The sequence below is a fragment of the Emys orbicularis genome, chromosome 10 (assembly GCF_028017835.1).
Source record: "Emys orbicularis isolate rEmyOrb1 chromosome 10, rEmyOrb1.hap1, whole genome shotgun sequence".
NCBI lineage: Eukaryota > Metazoa > Chordata > Testudines > Emydidae > Emys > Emys orbicularis.
Window position 1 is genome coordinate 5,777,222 of NC_088692.1, and position 22,325 is coordinate 5,799,546.

The window sequence follows — 22,325 nt, forward strand, 5'->3', positions numbered from 1 at the left end:
TTAAAAATAAAAAATATGTAATGTAGGAAACAATGAATTTGCCTTAATGGACATCTATTTCATTTAGCCCCTTTTATCCTGTATATCACAAATCCAGCAAACTGGCACCTGTAACCTGATAGATGAATGATGTATGTTACAGGGTTCTACTGATGCAGATGGAATTGATGTGTCTTTTGACTGCCCATCATGGGTTACATTTCACTATCTATCCACATACACTACTTCCACTGATGTCAGTGGGAATAGCGTGAAAAGATCAAAGGTAGACTCTGACAGTGGTAAAGGCAGTGAGAAAAAGGAGCATTCCCTGTTCACTAGCTGTTTAGCTTCTCTTTAAAAGTAAACTGAATTGGTTTTGATTGTTTAAAATCATTTCATTCAATACCAGATTATACATCCAGGTATCATGGGTTTGCTTTGTGTAGTTAGTATTCAGATTGTCACCTGACTGTGAAAACTACAATTTTACTTTCATAACCCTTGGGCAGCTTGAAACTAAAATCTATTTAATCTATTTCCTTACTGAAGTGCGTGTTCTTCTATTTCCCAAGCACACTTATTTGTTCACTATAAAGTTGCTTGAAAACGATGGAGCTAGAAAAGCCTTTCTTTGTTCCAAAACCCCCATGTTCATTTATTTGATCTGAGGGAAAAAGCCCTGAAACATCACATACTGTATGAACTACGCAAGCATAAAGAAAACAGATATCAAATTTTAGGTGGAATGCAAATGCAAGAACCACAGCCAACTGCGATGTTCTGCTTATGCATTTTTATTTAAATAAAGGAAATTAACAGCAAATTATGTTTCTTATTGACTACAATATTACACACTTATTATAAAATTAAATATCTTAGGTTAAGATTTTCTACCAATCTTCACATCATTAATACAGAGGGTATTGCTACTGGTAACCTGCTAGTTTAAGGACAACAGGGTATCGCGTGCGATGGGCCGTGCACTTCTGCCTATCAATAAAAATGCTGTTCGATTTCACAGCGATCTCCTTCTCTAGACTCATCCGCGTGTCTTCCAGGTTCCTCAGAGACTGTTCAGCCTCCAGTAGTTTCTGCTTCAGAGACTCAATGGACTCCGTCAGTTCTTCAACTTCACTGATCAACCTGAATAGAATTAAATAAGTAATCAAAATTAGAGGAAGGCTCCAAAGGCATGTGAGCTGTTATAGTTCTCTGGTTAGCAGTCTTTGTTCTTCTGAAACTCAACAGCACAGTAATTGGGTGTTAGTTTGTATAACGGCTAGCAGGGCCAGGTGGGTGCTAAAGATTTTGGGCTATAGGATTATGAAATGAAGCTGCTCTCCGAGCTGTCAATGAAGTCTCTTCCAATAAAGATAAAGCTCGGAATAATTTCAAAACAACTGTAATTATAAAGGTCTCCTAAAATTTACATTGTAAAAACAACAAACTCCAAGATAACCTTTCCCCATTCGGAATAGTCATGAAAGAATGATCCATTGTCCTAGATACTAATCCATTCTGCAAGCATCCCTTGTTAACAGCTGAAGGGCTAAAAATGATTTAGATGACTGATTGATTTTTGACTGTCTAAACGTTTATGTAAGCCCAATTTTTTCCCCCGTTCGCTGGTGTACAACTGGAGGAACTACTGAAGCTCATGGTGTTACTTCAGATGTAAGTTGATGTAAGTGAAATCACAAAATGTTCCTTAGGTTCTTTTTAGAATGAATTGTAGAGAAGATTTTCAAAGCCATAAAAGGCAGGTAGGTGCACGACTCTCATTAAAAGTTCACAGGAGTCCCCCCCAAATGTTTATTTCATGGGAAAAGGGGATGCTATATAAGGGGTATGTATTGGGGGGAGAGGAGTAATGTAAAACAATATAAGGCCCCATTTCAGCAAAACAATTAAACACATCCCTATTCAGCAGAGTACTTAAGCATGCCCTTATATCCTATTATAGGCAATGCACATATTTAAGAGCTTTGAATAGGGATGGTTTGCTGAATCAGGGCCTAAATGAATGTGCCTGAGATAGCATAAAGCATTTGAATTAAGTAAGCCTATCGCATCACTATACAGAGGACAGAAGCAGCATGTTGGCTTTGAATGGTGTATATTTTTGCTATAAACAACTGGGAAAGCTGATCACAAATTTTCCTATGGGCAGGGGGGGAAAAAAACACATGTGGGAGAATCAATTACAAGCACTATAATGAGATCAAGAGTAACAAATTACATTCCGACCTTTAATTTGAAAGGATTTATTGCCCTCCAGTTTTTAAATGGATTATTACTGAAAATCGAATGCCATCGGCTAGTTCTTTGGAGGAGCTGATGAGTTTTCTCAGCTTGTGGAAATGCACAGCCCATTTACATTCATAGTGCTTGAAGTGTAATTGAGTCACCGCATAATTCACCTCACAATGAACCTCTGCCAAGAGCATACTGGCTGCAAATTATCTACAACCTGTCAGGTTATTTTGGATCAGCTGGATAAGTAAAGAACCCCACTGTTCAAAGAAGAAAGTGGACAGAGATGTTTATGGATTCTCTATTTATAAACATGTTGGACCTGATTCAGATCTTCTTTACACTGATTTCAATGGCGTAACTCCCAGTTTACATCAGTGAAAGGTATTGGAATCAAGCCCAGTAATTAAGAGCTGAAGGTCACATGCTACAAAACTATTTCGTACAACAGTGGCAGTGACATCGTTAAACTTGGGGATTAGATAATTGACATTTAAGAACTGGTGTCAATGGGTGAAACTCCATTGAATCTATGTCAACCCATTGAAGTCAATGATACACCCATTCACAATAACACGTTAGGGTTAGGGTTAGGGTTTGTTCACGTTATTGTGAATAGGTAAGCCATTTATTTCTTTGCCACAGTATGTCTCTGCCAGGGAGAAGTTCTCAAAAATATCTTTGATATAATTGGGGTCTTTAAGGACTCTCTCTTTAATGTGTTTACCTGAATTGTGCTGGATCTCTGCAGAGCTCAACGTTGGGCCTAAAAGATCTGTCATACAGCCTTGTCTGAGCCACTTTCAGTGGAGCTTCTTTGTCCTTAATAGCTTGTTTAAGAGCAGCAATGTTGTTTTCTTGATCTCCAATCTCCTTAAGGGTCTGTTTGAAGTGAATATCCATGAGAAAAGACAAGTTTAAGACAATAAATTTAACGTATATGGTACTATTTGTGTGTATAGCACTTTACAGACATTAAAAGATGGGGCCTCTTCAAGCTTCCAAGGAATCAAGGGGAGTTTTGCTCTTGCTGGGTAGCCCTCTCGTTGACGCCAGAATATGGGAGGTGCAAAGGTCGTATAAAGCTCTTTTGTCTCCTTATCTCTATTCCTACACTGAGCAGAATGGAAAATCTCATGTCCACTTTAAAGAGAAGCTGAAGAATTTTTGCAGCTGATTAAATACTACAGTCTATTTGTATTCTCATCAGAACCTGTTCATGGCACAATCCATCTCAGTGAATCATTTCTGGCACTGCAATTAATGTAAATTACTCAAAAAGTGACAGGCTATTTTGAATTAGATCAGAAAGATTACCTAGGCTTATGTTCACAGCTTTCTGGCATTAGTGAAACTGGAATCACATGAAAAAATGAGAAATACTGATTCTCATCTCCTTTAAAACCAGTGAACTCCACTGACTTTGATGGAGTCACTCCAGAATTAAATCAGTGTAAAGGACAGTAGAATCAAGGCCTATGAATTTGTATTTCGGATTTTTTTTTTTTTTTTTACAGGGTATTATACATTTTCACAGAATTATTCAGTCATGAGTTGCTGACTGTCAGTTTGTTCCACCTGCCCCTTGGTTGGACTTTGAGGAGAAAAAACAAAATGGAAATTGACATTAATGCCCATAGAACTTCAGTAGTATTACAGTGGATGCCCTTAAAAAACGAGTACCATATCAATGGTATTGTCCTTACACACAGTAGGTAATACATTTAGAATGCATCACGTACCATGCTAAATGCTCGCTTTTTAAGAGTGTAATAATAAAAATAATCTTGGGAGGCAACTAGTGGTTACTGGCAGTGATGTATATGATACTGACTACTGTAATCTTCCCTTGAAGAGGTACAGTCACAGTAAAAATATTCTGACTAGTGTATTAGACAAGTTATGGAAAAGGCACCATAATGCACACTACTATAGATGCTTCTATTTAGGAGTGACATGTTCATAAAAATTTTACCATTTCTCTCCCCCGCCGCCCCCACTCATCCTCTGCTAGCTCAGAGCTGCCCTTCAGTGGGATCCAAAGCTTTTTACTTTGTCTCCAACAACATCTTGAAACATCTCACCCTATTAATAGCTTTTAAATAGGAGTCTATGTTGTATGTGTATATGTCTTGCATACACAGTGTGCACTGTTCACAGATGGATACAGTGGGGGAAAATCCACCCCGGGTTAATTCCACTGACTTTAGCGGGGCTACACCTGAGATGAATATTGACCTAGTACTTTACAGCTAGACAGGTGGGAAACACCTATTAGATCATAAAGTTCATTTCCTTGCCAGGGCAGGAGTTAGGCCCTGATTCAGCAAAGCACTTAAACATGTGCTTAACTTTGAGCATGCATTTTAAGTCCACCGTGATTTAGTGAAGCAGTGACAATAACGGAACTTAAGCACACACTTAAATATAAGCATGTGCTTAGGTGCTCTGCTGAATCGGGGTCACAACTGGAAACCCTATCAGATACTAAACTGACACAAATACTATTCTATACTCTACATGGACTAAGCAACTCTTCTTTCTTGATCATTCTACTGTGATGATCTCAATATGTATGAAAACTAATGGAAGCGGCTTAGCCAATAAACTCAGGGGCACCCTTACTTTTTTCAAATGATGTTCCAGTTTGTGTTTTGCATCTTCCATCTCTTCACAGCGTTTAGCAAAAGCCTCATCAACGGCAGCGCACTGCAAGCGCAGATCCTCAGCTGTGTCATGCAGGATATTGTCAATCAATAAACGGAGGTTGATGGAAGCCAGTCGCTCTCGCTCTGCCCTATAGATGTTGTCATGGCTGAATTTTGCCCAGGTTTCAGGCGTTGAGGCACTGTAAGGGATAGGGCAGAAATCACTCTCATGAAGAACTTTGTTCAAGTTGCAATGGAAAAGAAAAGCCAAAACAGAACTGTTCCATTTCCTTGGGTTTTATCATCCCATAAACTTTCCTGCTATGGCATGCATGCTTTAGTATTACTATAAATAAAACATGGGGGAACAGCAGGCGGGAATACTCTCACCTGTTCTCTCAGTTCTGAAGCAGAGAGAGATACACTATATAGAATCTCAGAAGTTCTATCACCTTTAGCAAATAGGAATAAAGGCAAGACAAAAAATAAGAATCACTCATAAATCTTAACTATACTGAGAGTGGCAAACATTGTTAAGACAGCGGTACAGAAGCACTAGGATTTCTAGCCAATTAAGCTTTACAATCCATGACTACCTTATCTACAAAGCAGACTGAAATATGATTCTGTGGTAATACTTTGCCATCTGTTGAGCAGCAGAAGGAACTCTATAACATTCTGTAAACTACGTTGCAGGAATAGTGGTTGGAGGGGAAAAAGCAACAACATTTATAATAGTTAAGCAATAAAATTCTGTTCTATATAAGAGGAGTGAAACTTTTCTTTCAACAACTAACCCAGGGCTTCTATAATTCAATCTAATCGAGCCTTTGCATTGACTTCAATGGGTTTTGAATGACCCCCCCCCCCAAAAAAATGTTTAAAACAAATTATTGCTAAGAATTGCTATTTTGCAAACATATGTATTTGTTTGGCATAAAATAAACTTATATACAGAAATGGTGTGGTTTTAGCTGATACAGAGGATCCTTTACATCTCAATGGCTTTCCTTGTATAGGTTAATAACAAGTAGTCCTCACCTTTCCTCAAACTTTGATGAGCTGGGATGGAACTGGATGTTGGTGCTCTGATTATTGTATCTTCCACATTTGTCATCAATGTTGTACGTTTCCACTTTATCAGACCAATCCATTTCACAAATCTGCTTGTGATCTCGATTTAATCTAAAAAGGTGAAGATTCCCACAAATCAGTACTGGAAAAATAATATGACCTTGCAACAACATCATGAAAATGTATGAGTCCAGAGGACAGAGCCTAGGACTTTCAAAGAAAGCTGAGTAGGAAATCCTCCTTCAGATCCTTTGAAAATTCCAGCCCAAAATCTCTTTCCCCAACCTTGCACAGCAGCACCATACTACCCACTTCCACACCCCCCCCCCCCAAACTCTCCTCTGTACTAACTGCAATAGCTGGAGCTCTGATGGTGAGGTGAGGAGCTGGACGTGGGGTTTCACAGAGTAATCCCGGTGGAAAGGGGACCCATATGGGAACTCCAGAATGTGACCCACGTGGGTTTCTTAGTCCTCTTTCCCACTCACCCAAAGTTTTTATCCGGGAGACAGCATGATTTGATCCTCAGAAAACACAGTAATAATGACATTAAACATGAAAGCTGTTGCTTTATTCTAAATTAAATCTCTCCTGCCTACCACAATTAATTTAAAGATCTTTAGCAACAGTTAGTTATAAAAAGCACCATTTTTCTCTCGCCTGTTACCACCAGATGTCAGTATGAACTAAGGAATCAAAAAGTCTACAAATGTTAACCTATGTAATACTACGCCAAGACGATCTTAAAACAATTACTAATACAAAGTAACGTCTGCACTCAATAGATCCTGTATTGTGCTTTGATGGAGGTTTTGATGCAACAGCTCATATTCTTCATAGAAATATTGTTCTAATCGGATTATAGCATAACTATGATATGTTTTGTGCAAGACAAGGCATGTAAGGTATCATTGGAAAGGTTATGATTTACTGAATATGATTATCCTATTTGTATGCATGCATCATGTTTGTATCTAAAGTTAGGAATATTGACTATACATCTTAACTACAGAAGTGTTTGCACCTGGGGAACGCCCACCAGACAAAACGCAATCAGCCTGGCTGGTTAGCTGGGGACAAGTCAATGGACCATTAGGGAGAACAATAGGTCTTTGAAGATGCTAATCTCCCACCTTCTGGAGAAGCTTCCTGGGATGCTACAAATGGCCTTTGACACATGGCTGCTTTGACACTGCAGGGTCATGTGATCATGTCACCTGGTACTGGACTCCAACATAGAATACCAGTATTTTTCCACTGAGCCGGGTGGGAATCACACTGAAAGACAAAGGATTCCTGCCGTATGTAAATCCTATTTAAGGCAGGGAAGTGAGTTAATCAGGGTTCTTTCCTCACTGAATCCCCGCCCAGGATGACTGCTGGAAACATCTAAGGGTATGTCTTCACTAGCAGAAGCGCTTTAACGTGGCTGTGTAGTCGTGGCACCAGCGCTGGGACTGTGTCCACCTCCATGAGGAGAGTAGCTACCAGCGCTGGGAGCATAGCTCCCAGCGCTGGTGCACTGTCTGCACTGCCACTTTACAGAGCTGAAACTTGCAGCGCTCAGAAGGGTGTTTTTTCACACCCCTGAACGAGAAAGTTGCAGCGCTGTAAAGTGGCAGTGTAAACAAGGCCTAAGAAAGACAAAAGGGGGGGAAGAGCTGAGCCCAGGCTGGAAAAGGTGTCTGGCCTGTGAAAGAAATGCCTAAAGCAACATTTAGGGTGAGAAATTACTACTTGTAACCAGTTTCTTTAGTGTATTAAGCTTAGTTTGCGTGTTTGTTTTATTTGCTCAGTAATCTGCTTTGATCTGTTTGCTATCCCTTATAAACACTTAGTTAATAAACTTGTTTTTGTTTTCTCTGAACCCAGTTTGTGGAATTCATTACTGGGGGGGGGGGAGCTGTGCCTATCTTCCTCCACATTGAGGGAGGAGGTGAATTTCAATAAGCTTACGCTGTACCTTTCTCTGTGCAGCGCAAGACAATACAATTTTGGGTTTTCACCCCAGAGGGGGTGTGCACATGAGTCCTGGGCAATTCCCTAGCTGAGTCTTCCCATGCAGAGTTGATTTCAGTGTCCATGTCATTCTGCAGCTGGGTGTGTCCCTATCTGTGTGTGCTGCAGGAGGCTTGAGGGCCTGGCTCAGTAGATCAAAGTAAGGGAGCCCAGGCTGGTGGAACAGGCGGGATCAGTGGTACCTCAGTACATCAGGTGGCACCCCGGAGTGGGGGGTAACCCATCACAGAGGTAATTAAACTATCTGAAATTGTTGAGTGATTTTTATAAGCATTCTTTATTAAAAATAATATTCTGCTTTATATCTAACAAAATATGACAAATGCTGGCTGATAAGAATAAAAGATTTTTAAATGTAATGTGTACTATTAATTGTCTCACCTTGAAATACCTTAGAATTTAGTAAACATCTTATTTCCGGACTGGTATATTGTAACATAAAAGTAAACACTACTTCTCAAGAACAACAGACTTCCATACTAGCAAGGATACTGTTGGTTTTTTTCACTTCCTTAGTTCATACTGACATCTGATGGCAACAGCTCTGGGGGGAAAAGGTACTTTTTTCTAACAAATTGTTTAAAAAGAGATTTTAAAATAGCTGTACTAGTCCCAATGCAATAGAGCAGTGACTTCAACAGAATAAAATGTTTTTACCGTACTTCTACTTACATGCAATTTTGAGCCATCACAGAACTAAACAGATATATTTGAAAGCAAGATGAAAAATTTGACCTAATGTTATAGAATAATGGAAACTATCATTACAAAAAGATGTGGCACTTCTCTTACACCAACTGGCTTGCTTCCAATGCTGCCTTTCCATATATGTAATTGTATCTATTTTGAGGGCTTAAATAGAATGGTAGGTAGTGCATAGGCCTTGTGAATTTCACCTACTGACAGTTGTGTCCATAGATGCCAGGAATTAATTTGGTCCTATAAATCATTAAGTATTTGGGAACAGTGAAAAGCATCTTACTGCATCTGGTTAACAGCTTGCATCAAAGTTCTTTTCAGAAGTTCTTGTACATTTCTGATAAGTTCAACTTCCTAGATAAAAATATAAAAATTATGGTATTCAGTACATCCCATTTTCAGAGACCTTTGCTTTCAACTGCTACTGGTGCATTGCTAAATTGTCCACTAATTATCCATTCTCTTTGTGACACTATTTTTCATGATTGTAAAGACTTTGTCAAGATCTTCTGCAGAGTTAGATATGATTCAAATATAAGGTAGATCAATCAACATTGAATTCACTCAATAAATTACAGGTTTGTGACACTTATCTAAAAATGAACTAATGCTTAAAGTATTTCCATTCTTTAGAATTTGTTGTTTTAATACTGCATGTATATTAAGAGGAAGGAATATGTTTTTATCATATTTAATACAAGATTTGCAGCTGTGCAGGTTGCTATATAGATATATATAGATGTTGGTGCTAGACCTTTTACAAAATTATTGTATGTTTAAATGGCTTTAAGGCACCCATTGAAAAATAATCTATTGAATTTCAAAGCCTTGTCATATCGGATTAGACCAGCTTAGTTCAGAATCCTGCATCTGGTAATGGACAACACCAAGGAATATGGAAAAATCTCATAATGCATCTAGTCAGTTCAACAATGTTGTAGATGGAGGAACAATTGTCTCCTAAAGCCAACAGGTGATTAGTTTATGCCCTGAAGAGTTAACCCACCTCCTTGATAATGGGACAGATGTCTAAAGCCCCAGGTTGAACTGATTCATCATGCTAATTTCATCATTAAATTTATTTGGATAGGAAACTAAAAGTCTGTATTTTAAATTATCCTTTACTGAACAAGGAAGCATCTTAGATTGTAAGAAGTTTGCTTTGTTCCTGAACTACCAATACCTAATGAAGTGACCTTTCTGACCTGGAAGTTTGTACACTGTTTTTTATTAGGTGGTCCAATAAAAGATACCACATTTCCTACCTTATTTCCTCCATTATTATTTGTGGCCTAGACATTAAAAAGAGCTAGAGGACATAAAAAACTCCTCATTAATGTTGCTATTCTACTCCAATGACAGTCATCTGGCCAGCAGAGAGAGAAACGTATTTACTAACAAACCCTATTCTTAGAACTGTGCTTGCATCAGTTGATGATATTACAATGTTTTAGACAAATAAGGATATATACAAGTCACTGACATATCAGTTTATTCTCCATAAGAAACAAAGGAGGAAAATAATAAAGAACAATTTATTTTAAACAGAAAAAAGGAAACGTCTGATCAGGGTGAAAATGGTATTTTTAAGATTCTGAGATGCACAGTTAAAACGAAACCTATTAAAAATAATTGATAGTGTCTCTTTAATAAAATGCCCTTGCAATCAGGAATACCACGGAAGGAAATGTTTCGAGGGTTGAATTGTTAGACAGCACCATTTTGTTACAAATATTTTAAAAGATTTAGCAAGACTCAGTATTTGAAATACCATTAAAGATAATTGATTTCATGTTGTATTGTGTATCCCGAGTATAAATAAAGAGGCAATAGTATTACCTGTGATCAATGTGCAATTTAATTGCACAGCTTTGAATATGAAAAGCCTTCCATTACCAATTAATAGGTCTCTTACATGGAAAAAGAGATGCAGTACTAAAATAAAGGAAACTCTTGTTGAATGACCTACAATAAAAGTAACTGCATTTCCGCTGGGGGAGATATGCACTTACATAGAATACTTACGAAATGCAGCAGCAATACCCGTAATCAATGGCAGCCATAATGCTAGTGGGAAGTAGATAAACCTAATGTGCTCCAGACACACAGGTTTAAATAACAACCACTGCTGGATGCTGATCTGCCATATGATTTTTCATGACATTTAAAATAAACTCCATGCTAATTCTTAAGCTGCATAAACTGGCAGAACAACCTTATGAAACAAACAGCCAGAAACCACTTCAGTAACCATGCCTTTTAGCTCTGTGGGAAAGTTTAGTGTTCCTGATTTAACCCCAAACCTTAAAGTAGATGAGCTTCCCTCCTACCCTAAAACAATGTGTGCAAATAAAAACGTCGAGTATGTTCAAACTAGCAAAAGACACCTAAAGGCCCTCCAGTTTCTGCATTATTACTCAGGCAAAGTTCAGTGGGAGTTTTGCCTGAATAAAAGCTGTGGGATTGGACGCTAAATATTCCCGATTAAGGCCCCAATCCTCCAAAATGTATGCATGTGCTTATCTTTAACCCACTAAGTTCAGTGGGCCTACTCAGTGCCTAAAGTTATGCACTTGTGTAAATCTTCACCGGCTCGGAACTGAAGACAGCTTACCAAATAAGAGACAGAGGGATAAATATGATTGAGCTATGTAGGATTCATGCTCGCCAATGCAAAATGCTTCCTGTTAGCCGGGGTTCTTTCAACCCAAAGCTCTTGGTAACTTTACTCTGTGCAAGGAGGTGTCAGGAAATAAATCAGGGGAGACACGGCTGCCCGACCGATAGATGACTGGCACAAACAGGACAACACAAGAGTGCTTTCACTTAAAGCTAAACTTTACTAGTCTCAAGCACTTACACACGTCCGCAACAAGATTAGTAAAACACCCCCAACCCTTGATAATTACCAAAGCTGAGTGTGGCTTTCGAGTGGCACAGTGGCAGCCCGTCTGCCGCTGGGGAACACAAGATGCATCCAGAGGGAGAGACTAGTCCCGAAGAGTCCCCCAAAGGAGTCCTCTTATTTATACATTAGTAATAGAATGACATGTCCCTTAAAGAAACCTTGTTAAGTAAGCAGTTTCAAGCAAGAGGTTTCTTCTGATTATTGATTAACCAGGTGTGGGTTTTTCCATAGTCTGCAGCTCTGAGACCCCAATAGACATTCCTGGGGCATATCCTACTCTTTTAAAACGCATGTATCAGCAACTTCAACACAATTCTTATCAGGAAGGACGCGGGGTCAAGCTGCCCCTTCCGTGGCACCCCAAAAACCCCTCCCCTCCTGCCTTGGTCAAGCTGAGTTTGCTGAATGGCCAATTTACAGCTTGCTGACTAGGTTGCTTTTTAACAATAAGCCATACTGGTTTCAGGCACTTTACTAGTTTGCCAAAGTCTCCCCATACACTCCCCTTCATATCTGTATAGGAAATGGAGTTGGTGTGGTGCTTAGGGTGACCAGGTGTCTGGTTTGGGTTAGGGTTAGGAGCCCACACCCCTTCCCGCATCCCAACCTCCTGCCCCAGCCCAGTGAAAATGAGTGAGGGTGGGGGTGAGCGAGCCACCGAGGGAGGGGAAATGTATTGAGCGGGAGGCGAGGCCTCGGGGAAGGGGCGGGGGTAGGGGTGTTCGGTTTTGTGTGATTAGAAAGTTGACAATCCTAGTGGTGCTTAAAAAAAGGGGAAGTTTTGCCTCTACAGCATGCGCCCTCTTTCCCCAACCGCAAACCTGCAGAAGCTCCTCCATGTGGCTCCACAGAGTTCAAGGCTGCAGATTTGGAGGGGGCCAGCTGGAACGGGTCAAAGGAGTTGGCTCCCCAGGCCTGCAGGGGAACACAGCCTGATGCTGTTGGAAATTTCACTGCTTCCATGAGCATCCATGATAAAGGGAGTCAGAGTCTGGAAGCATAGCTAATTAGGACCAAATCCTGCCATCACTCTGACTCCCCATGGGGAGAGGTTTGTGGTTTAACAAGTGGTAGAATATATTTATAGAATGTATACGAGGAAGGAAAAATCAAATGCACAGCTACAAAACAGGGAATAATTGGCTAGGTGGTAGTACTGCTGGAAAGGATCCAGGGGTTACAGTAGATTACAAATTGAATAAGAGTCAACCATGTGATGCAGTTACGAAAAAGGCTAATATCTTTTTGGGATGTATTAACAGGAGTGTCGTATGTAAGACCCAGGAGGTATTGTCCCGCTCTACTTGACACTGGTGAGGCCTCACCTGGAGTACTGTGTCCAATTATAGGCACCACAGTTTAGGAAAGATGTGGACAAATTGGAGACAGTCCAGAGGAGAGCAACAAAAATGAAACATGGTTTAGCAAACCTGATCTATGAGGACAGGTTAAAAAAAAATGGACATGTTTAGTCTGGCAAAAAGAAGATTGAGGGAGAACTTGATAGTCTTCAAATATGTTAAGGGTTGTTATAACTATAGGGGTAGTTAAGCTGTGGAATAGGTTTCCAAGGTTGTGGAATCCCATCATTGTCCAACTGGTTCTTAAAAATCTCCAAACACCTGTCAGGGCTGGTCTAGGTGTACTTTCTCCAACCGCAGCAGAGGAGGCTGGACTTGATGACTTCTCAAGGTCCCTTCCAGCCCGACATTCCTATGATTCTATGAGTCTACATTACCTTTATTTAGAGTGTGCATGGAACTGTAGTATTAATCAACTTGAAGGCCCTGCATATATTATGAGAGGAAGGGGATATTAAAGGATTTTAGTCACTAGCAGGACTTTTGTGATTCAGACAATGACATTAGTGTAGATTTGTATTTCTCAGAGTTGTAAGTATAGGTCTTGATGGACGATATGTTCTCATTCCAATCTTTAATGTTCTCACGTATATGTGGTCGTCTCATCTGTTATGAAATCTAAAGAGATCTTGGTTAATTTTCACTTTTCTTTTCCATAGTTAATAATAATAATCTTCGAGCCATCATAATATGATTGTCAATTAAAAACAAAATGAACACTTTATAGTTTAAAATTTAGTAGGTAATTAATTTTATTACAGTTTTTAGTTTTATGGTGTTATAGATGATGTTTTCCTAAGTAGCATGAATCTAGTGATAAATCCAGCACAATGCATAATTATGTGTATGTCATTAACATCACTTGGAGAAAATAATGGGAATTTTTAAAAGCAATTGTTTGTGAGTTTCTTAAACCAGGGAGGTATAAGCAGAGTTTCCTGCATAAACCAGGGTAGCATTTGGCTCTAAATTAATCAATCCGGAGACTGCATGTGTAGAAATACAATTTGACATGCAGAATATACACACCTGACACATGATTTATACCACCATGTGACAAGCCCATGCTAGTGCTTATAATATAATATTAGATGCAGGCACACAAAGTTATTAACCTGGCATTACAATGACGCAGAGGAGATTTAGAGTAGATGATGAGATGTGCTATGATAGTAAAATACATCCCTCAGAGTTAGATGCATGTTTAGTTTTTCCGGAGTTCAGACATTTCACGTGCAGTAGTCTGATGTTGGAAGAAATAAAAATAATCATCTTTATTCATCAGGAAAGACCATTCTGCTCCTTCCTCCAAACTTCCTTTCCTAACCGGAACTGCCCTTAAAATACATCACTTCAATATGTCATCTAAGTTGATTCACTCCTTTCTAAGTAAAAGTCACCTAAGTACTTCACAGCTGATTTATATTACTCACCTGAAGAGCTTTCACTGAAACATATTCATCCCTCATTGTGGTAGTAGTGAAACTGGCAGTATTACATATCACCCTATGTGTTCTCGATATGACTCCTCCCTCTAATACCACTAGGAGAGAGAGGCTGAAACCCTCTATACGACAAAAAGTAGCAAAAAATCTTCCCTCTAGCTACCCCTGGTTTCTTACTGTGGTCATCTGTTGACTTCTGCTGGAAGGAAAAGGAAATCACCCTTCCATGCAAAGGGTTTCCCCAGCTTGCATGTCTGTTGGTGCTGTCTCTATAAACACCCTTGCCCAGATCATCAAAGGTATTTAGACTCCTAACTTCCATGTGCCCAAGCGCTGCTGAGAAGGTGCCTATCTTTCAGGGACTCTCAAGATACAGGATCTGACCTTCAAGAACTGAGAAATGCTTTCCACTGCAGAGCAGAGGAGAGCAAAGGATCCCACATATCAGTGAAAAGGCCCCAAAATGACAGGAAAGGGGAGCAGTAACCTGCTCTGCCTGTTTCCACCTCACCCCACATAGCTACAGCTGTGTAGATTTGGGCGGCCAGGGAGTAACCACTCTACTTGATACATCCATCCCCACAAATGACAGATTTCCCAGGGGGAATGAACGGGGCTCCTCGCCAAGGACACCGGTAGGAGAAGAAGCAATCAGCTTACTTTGCAGTAAGGGAGATTTAGGTTAGATATTAGGAAAAACTTTCTAACTCTAAGGATTTAAGCACTGGAACGGGTTAGACAAACACCTGTCAGGGGCAGGCTAAATAGACCTTCCTGCCTCAGCATGGCCTCCCGTGGTCCCTTGAAACCCAACAAGTCTATGATTCTATGGAGATTAGTGCACTGCCATATTGGGGGTACCGACAGAAATAAGGCTGGAATGTGCCAAGCCTACTAGTAGGGAAGGGGGGCGTGAAATCAGTGAAGAGGGACTGAATCAATTGGACAGACACCCTGGAATTCAATTTCCCCAGGCGATCAAACAAACCTCTGCCCAAGGGAATGTATGTCAGACTCTCCATACAGCTGACTAGGTAGCGTCTTTGGAACACTGTTTCCCTTCCTTTGAGTTTTCACTTGAGAGAGGAACATATGGCCCATCGTCCCCGTCCCAGTTCCGAAGGAGGAAATGACAAACCGAGAATGAGCAGCTCTGATCCTCCATTGCTTTAGGGAGGGGTTAGAGTGGAACGTGGTTGGACAGGGTGAACAGGATTTTGAAATTTTTTTAAATAAAACCGCATAGCTCCTCCAAATCAATATGCAAATGGAAATACACCCACCAGCGAATCAAACCATTAACTTTGAAATCTGAGCAATGAGCAGTCAGAACTCATGGCCGAGTGACAAGTATTACTGTTCTATGATTGGAAACAGCAAGACATACAAGATAGAGATTGATTTCCTGGAATGAGAGTGGGGCATTTAGCATAAAAAGCTGGCAAAGTCACAAAGAATTCACTTCAAATCATTCTATTTGCAAACATCTCTGCTGCAAAATCCATGCATTTCAGTTAACTCTTGCACTGTTATTATTCTCATATTATTCATTCCTTTCCCTCGGTCCTCATTGCAAAGGTCATTGGCATGGTAACAGAATCTTAGCTTCTCAAGAGTTCATCTGCTTCTGGTGCTTATGCCGCATCTGAAATCACATCATTCTTTCTTTATGACATCTCCAGTTGGCTGTTGATGCTTTGTCGTCAGAAACAGAAATACGACTTAAAGTGAAGAACTAGCAGCAGGAGCAGGTGGACTCCTTAGAAATGAACTAAGTATCCTTCATAATAGTGAGTAACAGGTGAGAAATACAGGAAATAAGCTATGCCAGACAAATATTTTTGTAAATGTATTTTTGACAAAGTTCTCCATAAAGTATCAACAGCTTGTTGGGGGAATTTCTGCTTGATAATCTGGGATTAATCATGTTAATGTTTATGCAGCAGACGGACAGGCCACTGCATTATCTTTTATGGTATCTAATAGTAACCTCATATTTGTAGGATCAACTAGAATATTCCCATGAACACTGGTTACAACATCTGCATGATCCCAATTAAAGAACTCCTATAATATCCTAATTGCTTCCCATCCACTATGAAGTCCAGCTCTGTTTTTTTCTAAGTACTAATATTGCCATTTAATCTGATCAATAACTCATCCTGAATCAATTTTGGCATCTTCAAAATATATTGGAGATTGCAAACAAGTAGGTATTAACCTTAGATGCAAGAATAAGGAGAATTCCAGAATGTAAAATGGGTCCAGAATCTGTCCTCAGTTACATCCGTGCAACCACAATTACATTCATGGAATTGTACAACTATGAGAGCAGAATTTGGCCCAGAGAATTTTGCACACAATATCGCATTGAAAATCCCAGCATCTCCAAAGAAGGTGCTAAAGTTTCTGCTGGATGCAGGAGACTCTCTTTGGGGAACATGTTCTGAAACAGATTATTTCATGTTTGCTAAACTCAGTTTGTCAGAAAAGTACCATCTGTATATGCCCTCTGCCTGCCTACGCTGTCACCTTGTCATCTCAACACCGTATCCATCTTGCAGTATGATAAAGATCCTGCTTTGTGTTGAAACACCACCTCTCTCTCTCTTTCCCTCAGCAGGACAAAAACAATCCCATGTCCAGGAATACAGTTATGAGAACGGTGGCTGGACTTTGCCCACCCAAGGGTTGCAACTGGCAACTAGCCAAGAACCTAGGGTGACACTTAACTGGCATGTTATATTTTATATGGCGGTGCAGCCCATGGATGTCTCATGCCAGCATGTGATGCTCCATGTCCACCTCAGAGGCCTCCCTTCTGAACTTGCTTGTGTAACCCTCCTGCCAGGTGGAGTTGGCAGCAACTGGGGCGGATTCAATATCAAGACCAGGATCAAGGGGGAGAGGTAGCAGGCAAGGATCTTTGGTCTCCCTTTGTCATGCCCAAGCAGATAGAACCAAACCGTTGTGAACATGCCAGGGCACAAGGCCGGGAAGTAGAGCCAGGTCTGTGTTCTGCTGGGACTGGGACATGTCTCCATGGGCTGTGACCGCCATAGTCTGTCTATCTTAGGGTATTGTAGCCCCTGGGCATTTTAGAGCTGAGGCTGGCTGTGGAAGGCCTCATGACAGGCCCCATCCCCACTCACCTTCAGCAGCTCCGTCTCCACCTGGTCCCGAACCAGGTCCGCCGGCTGCCTCCTCTCGCGGCACTGCAGGTTGTCGGTGGCGATGGTGTAGGGCACCTCGGTGGCGTCCAGCGCCCGCTCCAGCCGCACTTTCTGGGCCGCCAGCAGGCCGGTCTCGGTCGTCAGGTCCTCGATCTCCCTCTGGAGCTCGGCCTTCCAGAAGTGCGTGTCCTGGAGGCGCTGGCCCAGCTTGGCGGTGGAGTCCTCCTGGGTGCGCTGGGCCAGGGCGGCGGCGTAGGCGGCCAGGCTCTGGGACTCGTGGCGGCAGCGCTCGGAGCCGTCGCGGTCGGCGAAGGCCTGGTGGTACTGGGCGTAGTTGTGCTGGTGCCACTCCTCGGTCAGGTACTTGGCGGTGCGGAAGCCGGCCGTGGCCAGGCCGCACGAGGAGTCCGGCCCCGTGTTCAGCGCCGCCTCGTACACCTTCATGGGCAGCTCGGACACCGGCACCGCCTGCGGCGCCGGCTCCCTGGTCAGCAGCACCCCGCTCTGAGCCATGCTCGCTTCCCGCCGCACAGCGGCCTGGCCCCGGGCACCGCGATCAGGAAAGGCCGCGGCTCGCTGCGGGGCCTTCCAACGGCGCCTCGCTCAGCGTCCTCCCGTTGCCCCGGCGACGGCGGCCAGCCAATGAGGGAGCGGGTCCGCTGGGGGAACCTTCGCCAGGGAAACCCGAGACGGTGACGGGTTAGCGTCCCGGCCGCGCCCGTCGTTGCCCGGGCGACGGTGGCAGCCAATGGGAGAGCAGATGCGCCTAGACAACGTTCTACGCCGTAGGGAAACTCGAGCCAGGCGACGGTGAGCGAGCCCGACCCCCGGTTGCCTGGAGTGACGGTGCCAACCAATGGCGTTGCAGTGCCTGAGGGAACGTTCCATGAGAGTGGGAGGGGGACTGTACTCCTGCTCTTAAAGGGCCAGAGTACCTGGTTTGGGGGGAGCAGAGTGTGCCTTGCTTTGTGTGGAAGGGGCGGGGCTGACCCTCGTGGGTACAGCTGGCTGGCAGGGGGCGCAGGAGCCTTTGGTAGGGGCTCTCTTCCCCTCCTCAGAGTCACACAGGGCCTGGGCCCTGTAGCATTTACTCTGTGACCTCACATGAGGTCATCCATGCCCTCACCGTGGGCGACAAGACAGCTGCAGCATTGCCTGCCCCTTTGTTACTGGACGTACTGTCCATCAACCGTGGCCATCTCTTTGTTTCATGGAAGCAGATGCATCCCGCAGAGCTTTCAGAGACCCGCTGCAAACGCTGAGTTTCATGGTTGACACTGTACTGAATGCTTGGAACTTCTTGGTGAAAGAACAGCCCTCTGCCGTGAGCTGCTGGCAGTGCAGAGCCCAGGAGACATAGGCCGTGTCCACGCTAGAAACACTACCGCTGCGCCGCTATAGTGTAGACACCTACGACAGTGACAGAAGTAAATCGCTGTAGTAAATCCACCTCTCCAAGAGGCAGTAGCTAGGTCAACAAAATAATTCTTCCGTCAGTCTGGCACTGTCTACACTGGAGCTTAACTGTTTCTCAGAGGTGTGAATTTAGGTCGATGTAACATTCTAGTGTAGACCAGCCCATAGCTGAGCAGTTTTGATTCCATCCAGTAGAATGCAGCAGTGTAAAAACACACTACCCAGTTCATTACACGCTTATGCCTACGCTAACATAGCTATGGTATAACTTTGGATAACCTACAACAAAGCCCAAGGTTCGATTTCTCATTGATCTGCTTTAAAGAAAATAAAAAGACCATCCCCAGAACCCAACACCCTTTACCAGTCAAGCACTTGTGAATTATGTCTACAGCTGTAGCACCTGTTTAATTTTCATTTTGAGAATTAGAGCAGCATAAAACTTAAAATTAAATTTTAATATCCGGGTTATTACCAGGCACATAAATTAAATACAAATCTTCACAGAGTTAAAAGAAATGACCAGAAGGTGATGAATATTTCATATTCTGTTTGTAATTTTGGGAAGAAATTCAATGAGATCAGCCTAAAACAGAAGGTGATAATTCATCTGGCAACAGAGGGTGCTATTGCACTTGCATTGCCACTAAACAAGACTCCCCTAATCTTCAATAGTGTTGTGATTTTTAAAAACCATATGCTCCTCATTCCTCCTGGTGTCATTCAGTGTAATCAGCTCTTCAAATGACATGTGGAGGGATGCTCAAAATATCCAGAAAAGTTATCCACTCTCAGATACATGCAAATAGGGATGGATGGATGTTCATTTGAAATGAATCCGTGGCTGGTGAAAGGTGTCTGACAGCCCGAAGAGCCAATTCGCAGAGCTGGCACAACACCATCCACGGCAATGCAAGGCTCCCCCATGTTCCTGCTGATGTGTTTTGCCCTGCAAGTGAAGGAGCCTATAGAGCTGAGAAAGTGGCTTGGTCCCAATCAACCATTCAGCCTTCGCTAATACAGGTGTCCATCGGTGCCAAATGTGGGTGGTGTTTTCTTGTGATGCCTGATAGTCACCCCACTTGGAGCTGGACTGAGACCCACAAAACCCATATTTCACATAGGTCTCTGAATCATAGAAATGTAGGGCTGGAAGGGACCTTGAGAGGTCATCTAACCCAAGCCCCCATGCAGATGTAGGATGAAGTATACCTAGACTATTCCTGACAGGCGTTGGTCTAACCTGTTCTTAAAAACCTCAAGTGATAAGGATTCCACAACTTTGCTAGGTAACCTGTTCCAGAGTTTAACTACCCTGTTAGAGTTAGAACGTTTTTCCTAATATCTCATCTAAATCTCCCTTGTTGCAAACTGCAGCCAACATTTTGATGTATGCTTGTCTCTGTCTGTTCCATCTTTCCCTGCATTGTATCCTCTCTTCTGACCCCTTTCTCCGCCCCTCCATTTCTTTCTCTTTCATCTTCTCATTGCCCTCTGTGTGGTGCAATATGCAGGTCTCACATTTTAAACATGCAGTGGGTGGACAGATTATCAAGCAGAATGAGCACCCACTGAGCTATTCTGTGTCAAATTCTTTTACACACTGGCATGTTGCATTTCAGAATAGGGCCTTTAGAATATTTTGCTTTCTCTTAATAAAATAATAATAATAATGGTTTGCTGTTAAATAGCAGCTTTAAGAATATAGGAACATAAATACAGCCATACTGGGTCGACCAATGGCCTATCAAGTCCAATATCCTGTCTTCCAGGATGCCACATGCTTCAGAGGGAATCAACAGAACAAGGCAATTTCGAGTGATCCAGTCCCAGCTTCGGGCAGTCAGAGGTTTAGGGACACCCAGAGCATGGGGTTGCATCCCTGATCATCTTGACTAGTAGCCATTGATGGCCCTATCCTCTGCGAACTTATCTAATTCTTTTTTGAACCCACTTATACTTTTGGCCTTCACAAGATCCCCTAGCAATGAGTTCCACAGACTGACTGTACGCTGCGTGAAGAAGTGCTTCCGTATGTTTGTTTTAAATCTACTGCCTATTAATTTCATTGAGTGATCCCTGATTATTGTGTTACGTGAAGGAGTAAATAAACTTCCCTAGTCACTTTATATTAGGGAATCCTCATGACAACCTAGTCTAGGAAACATGCTGTCACCGCTATTTTACAGGAGGGTAAATTGAGGCACGAGGCAGTGATGCGACTTGCCCACAGCTACACAGCGAGCCTGTACCAGAATTGGAATGAGAATCCCAGGAGTCCTTAGTTAGTCTCTTCCCTATCTGGGAAAAATTCCACCGAGAACTATGCAAATCCTTACTGCCCCAGTGTAAACATTCCTTCAATCGGGATTTTTATTACTATTATCCCGAGTGGATACCATTTCCCAGGATCAGCCAGTCAGACAGAGTTTGGAAAGTCTGTTGGTCAGACCACTATTGCCAATCCAGGTCTCATTTCAAATGTTTACAGCTGCAGAACGTCCTGATGGCCAGCACTTGTGGGTGCAGTTTCTCGAGTTGCCGTCTATTTTCAACGCAGGCACTGGGACTGTGTTTTAATGCCATTCCAACAGCTGAACTGCTGCCATTTCATATGCCACTGTGATGTGTAAATTATTAACAGCAATTCAAGACGTTCCCTGAGCACAACAAGACAAAATGGACTGGAGGAAAAGACCAAAAAGGGTTTCCAGCTCAAATCTTTTGACATGCAATAGATGTAGGTCTCCTCTGGCTGGAATCCTTTGCTACCGGAAATTTGTTTCCTCTTCATACCGCAAAATGCTACACTTTTTGGATGTCTTATGTTGTTCTTTAAGTTTAGTTTGAAGGACACTGAGTAACAATTAGAGCTTACCATCAATGGTATCTGCAATAGTCTAAGGGCCGTCCGTCTGTGCTCGGTTCTGTCCGCACGTGTGCCCCCTAAGGATGGATTCAGAACTGCTCAATGGAGGCCCTAGGGTGCTGAAAACTAAAGGGTTCAAGAAGCAGGGGTCTGTAGTTTTGTAGCAGTGAGGGGCAGGTTCTATTCCCGTGACGGCGCTAGAATGGGATTTAAACTCCTGTCATTCTTGAAGAAGAGCTTGTCTAATTAAGTGAGTTTGCAATGAACTGGCTAGTGTGTGTATGAACCAGTGCACTGTACTGGATGGAATTTGAACTGCTCAACTCGGTGTCCAATTTCCTATGCTTCTAAGCGCTAGGATAGCTTTTCCTTTAGCCCAAGTGGTAGGGGCCTGGGCTTTGGGAGGATCTAGGTTCATATCGCAAATTTCTGAGTGGCTCTCTTGCGATGTCAGCTCTCAAGATTTTATCCCAATTCT

General features: G+C 42.3%; 1 protein-coding gene across 1 annotated transcript; it reads right to left on the reverse strand.

Moving 5' to 3' along the window:
• Window positions 1-908: 908 nt before the first annotated feature.
• On the reverse strand, window positions 909-18,075 carry TEKT4 (tektin 4). The gene is made up of 6 exons (XM_065412579.1): window positions 17,542-18,075; window positions 8,959-9,029; window positions 5,925-6,068; window positions 4,861-5,083; window positions 2,963-3,117; window positions 909-1,125 (listed from the first exon to the last, which is right to left on the reverse strand). The coding sequence occupies exons 1-6, from the start codon at window positions 18,073-18,075 to the stop codon at window positions 909-911; spliced, it is 1,344 nt and encodes a 447-aa protein (XP_065268651.1).
• Between the last annotated feature and the right edge of the window lie 4,250 nt (window positions 18,076-22,325).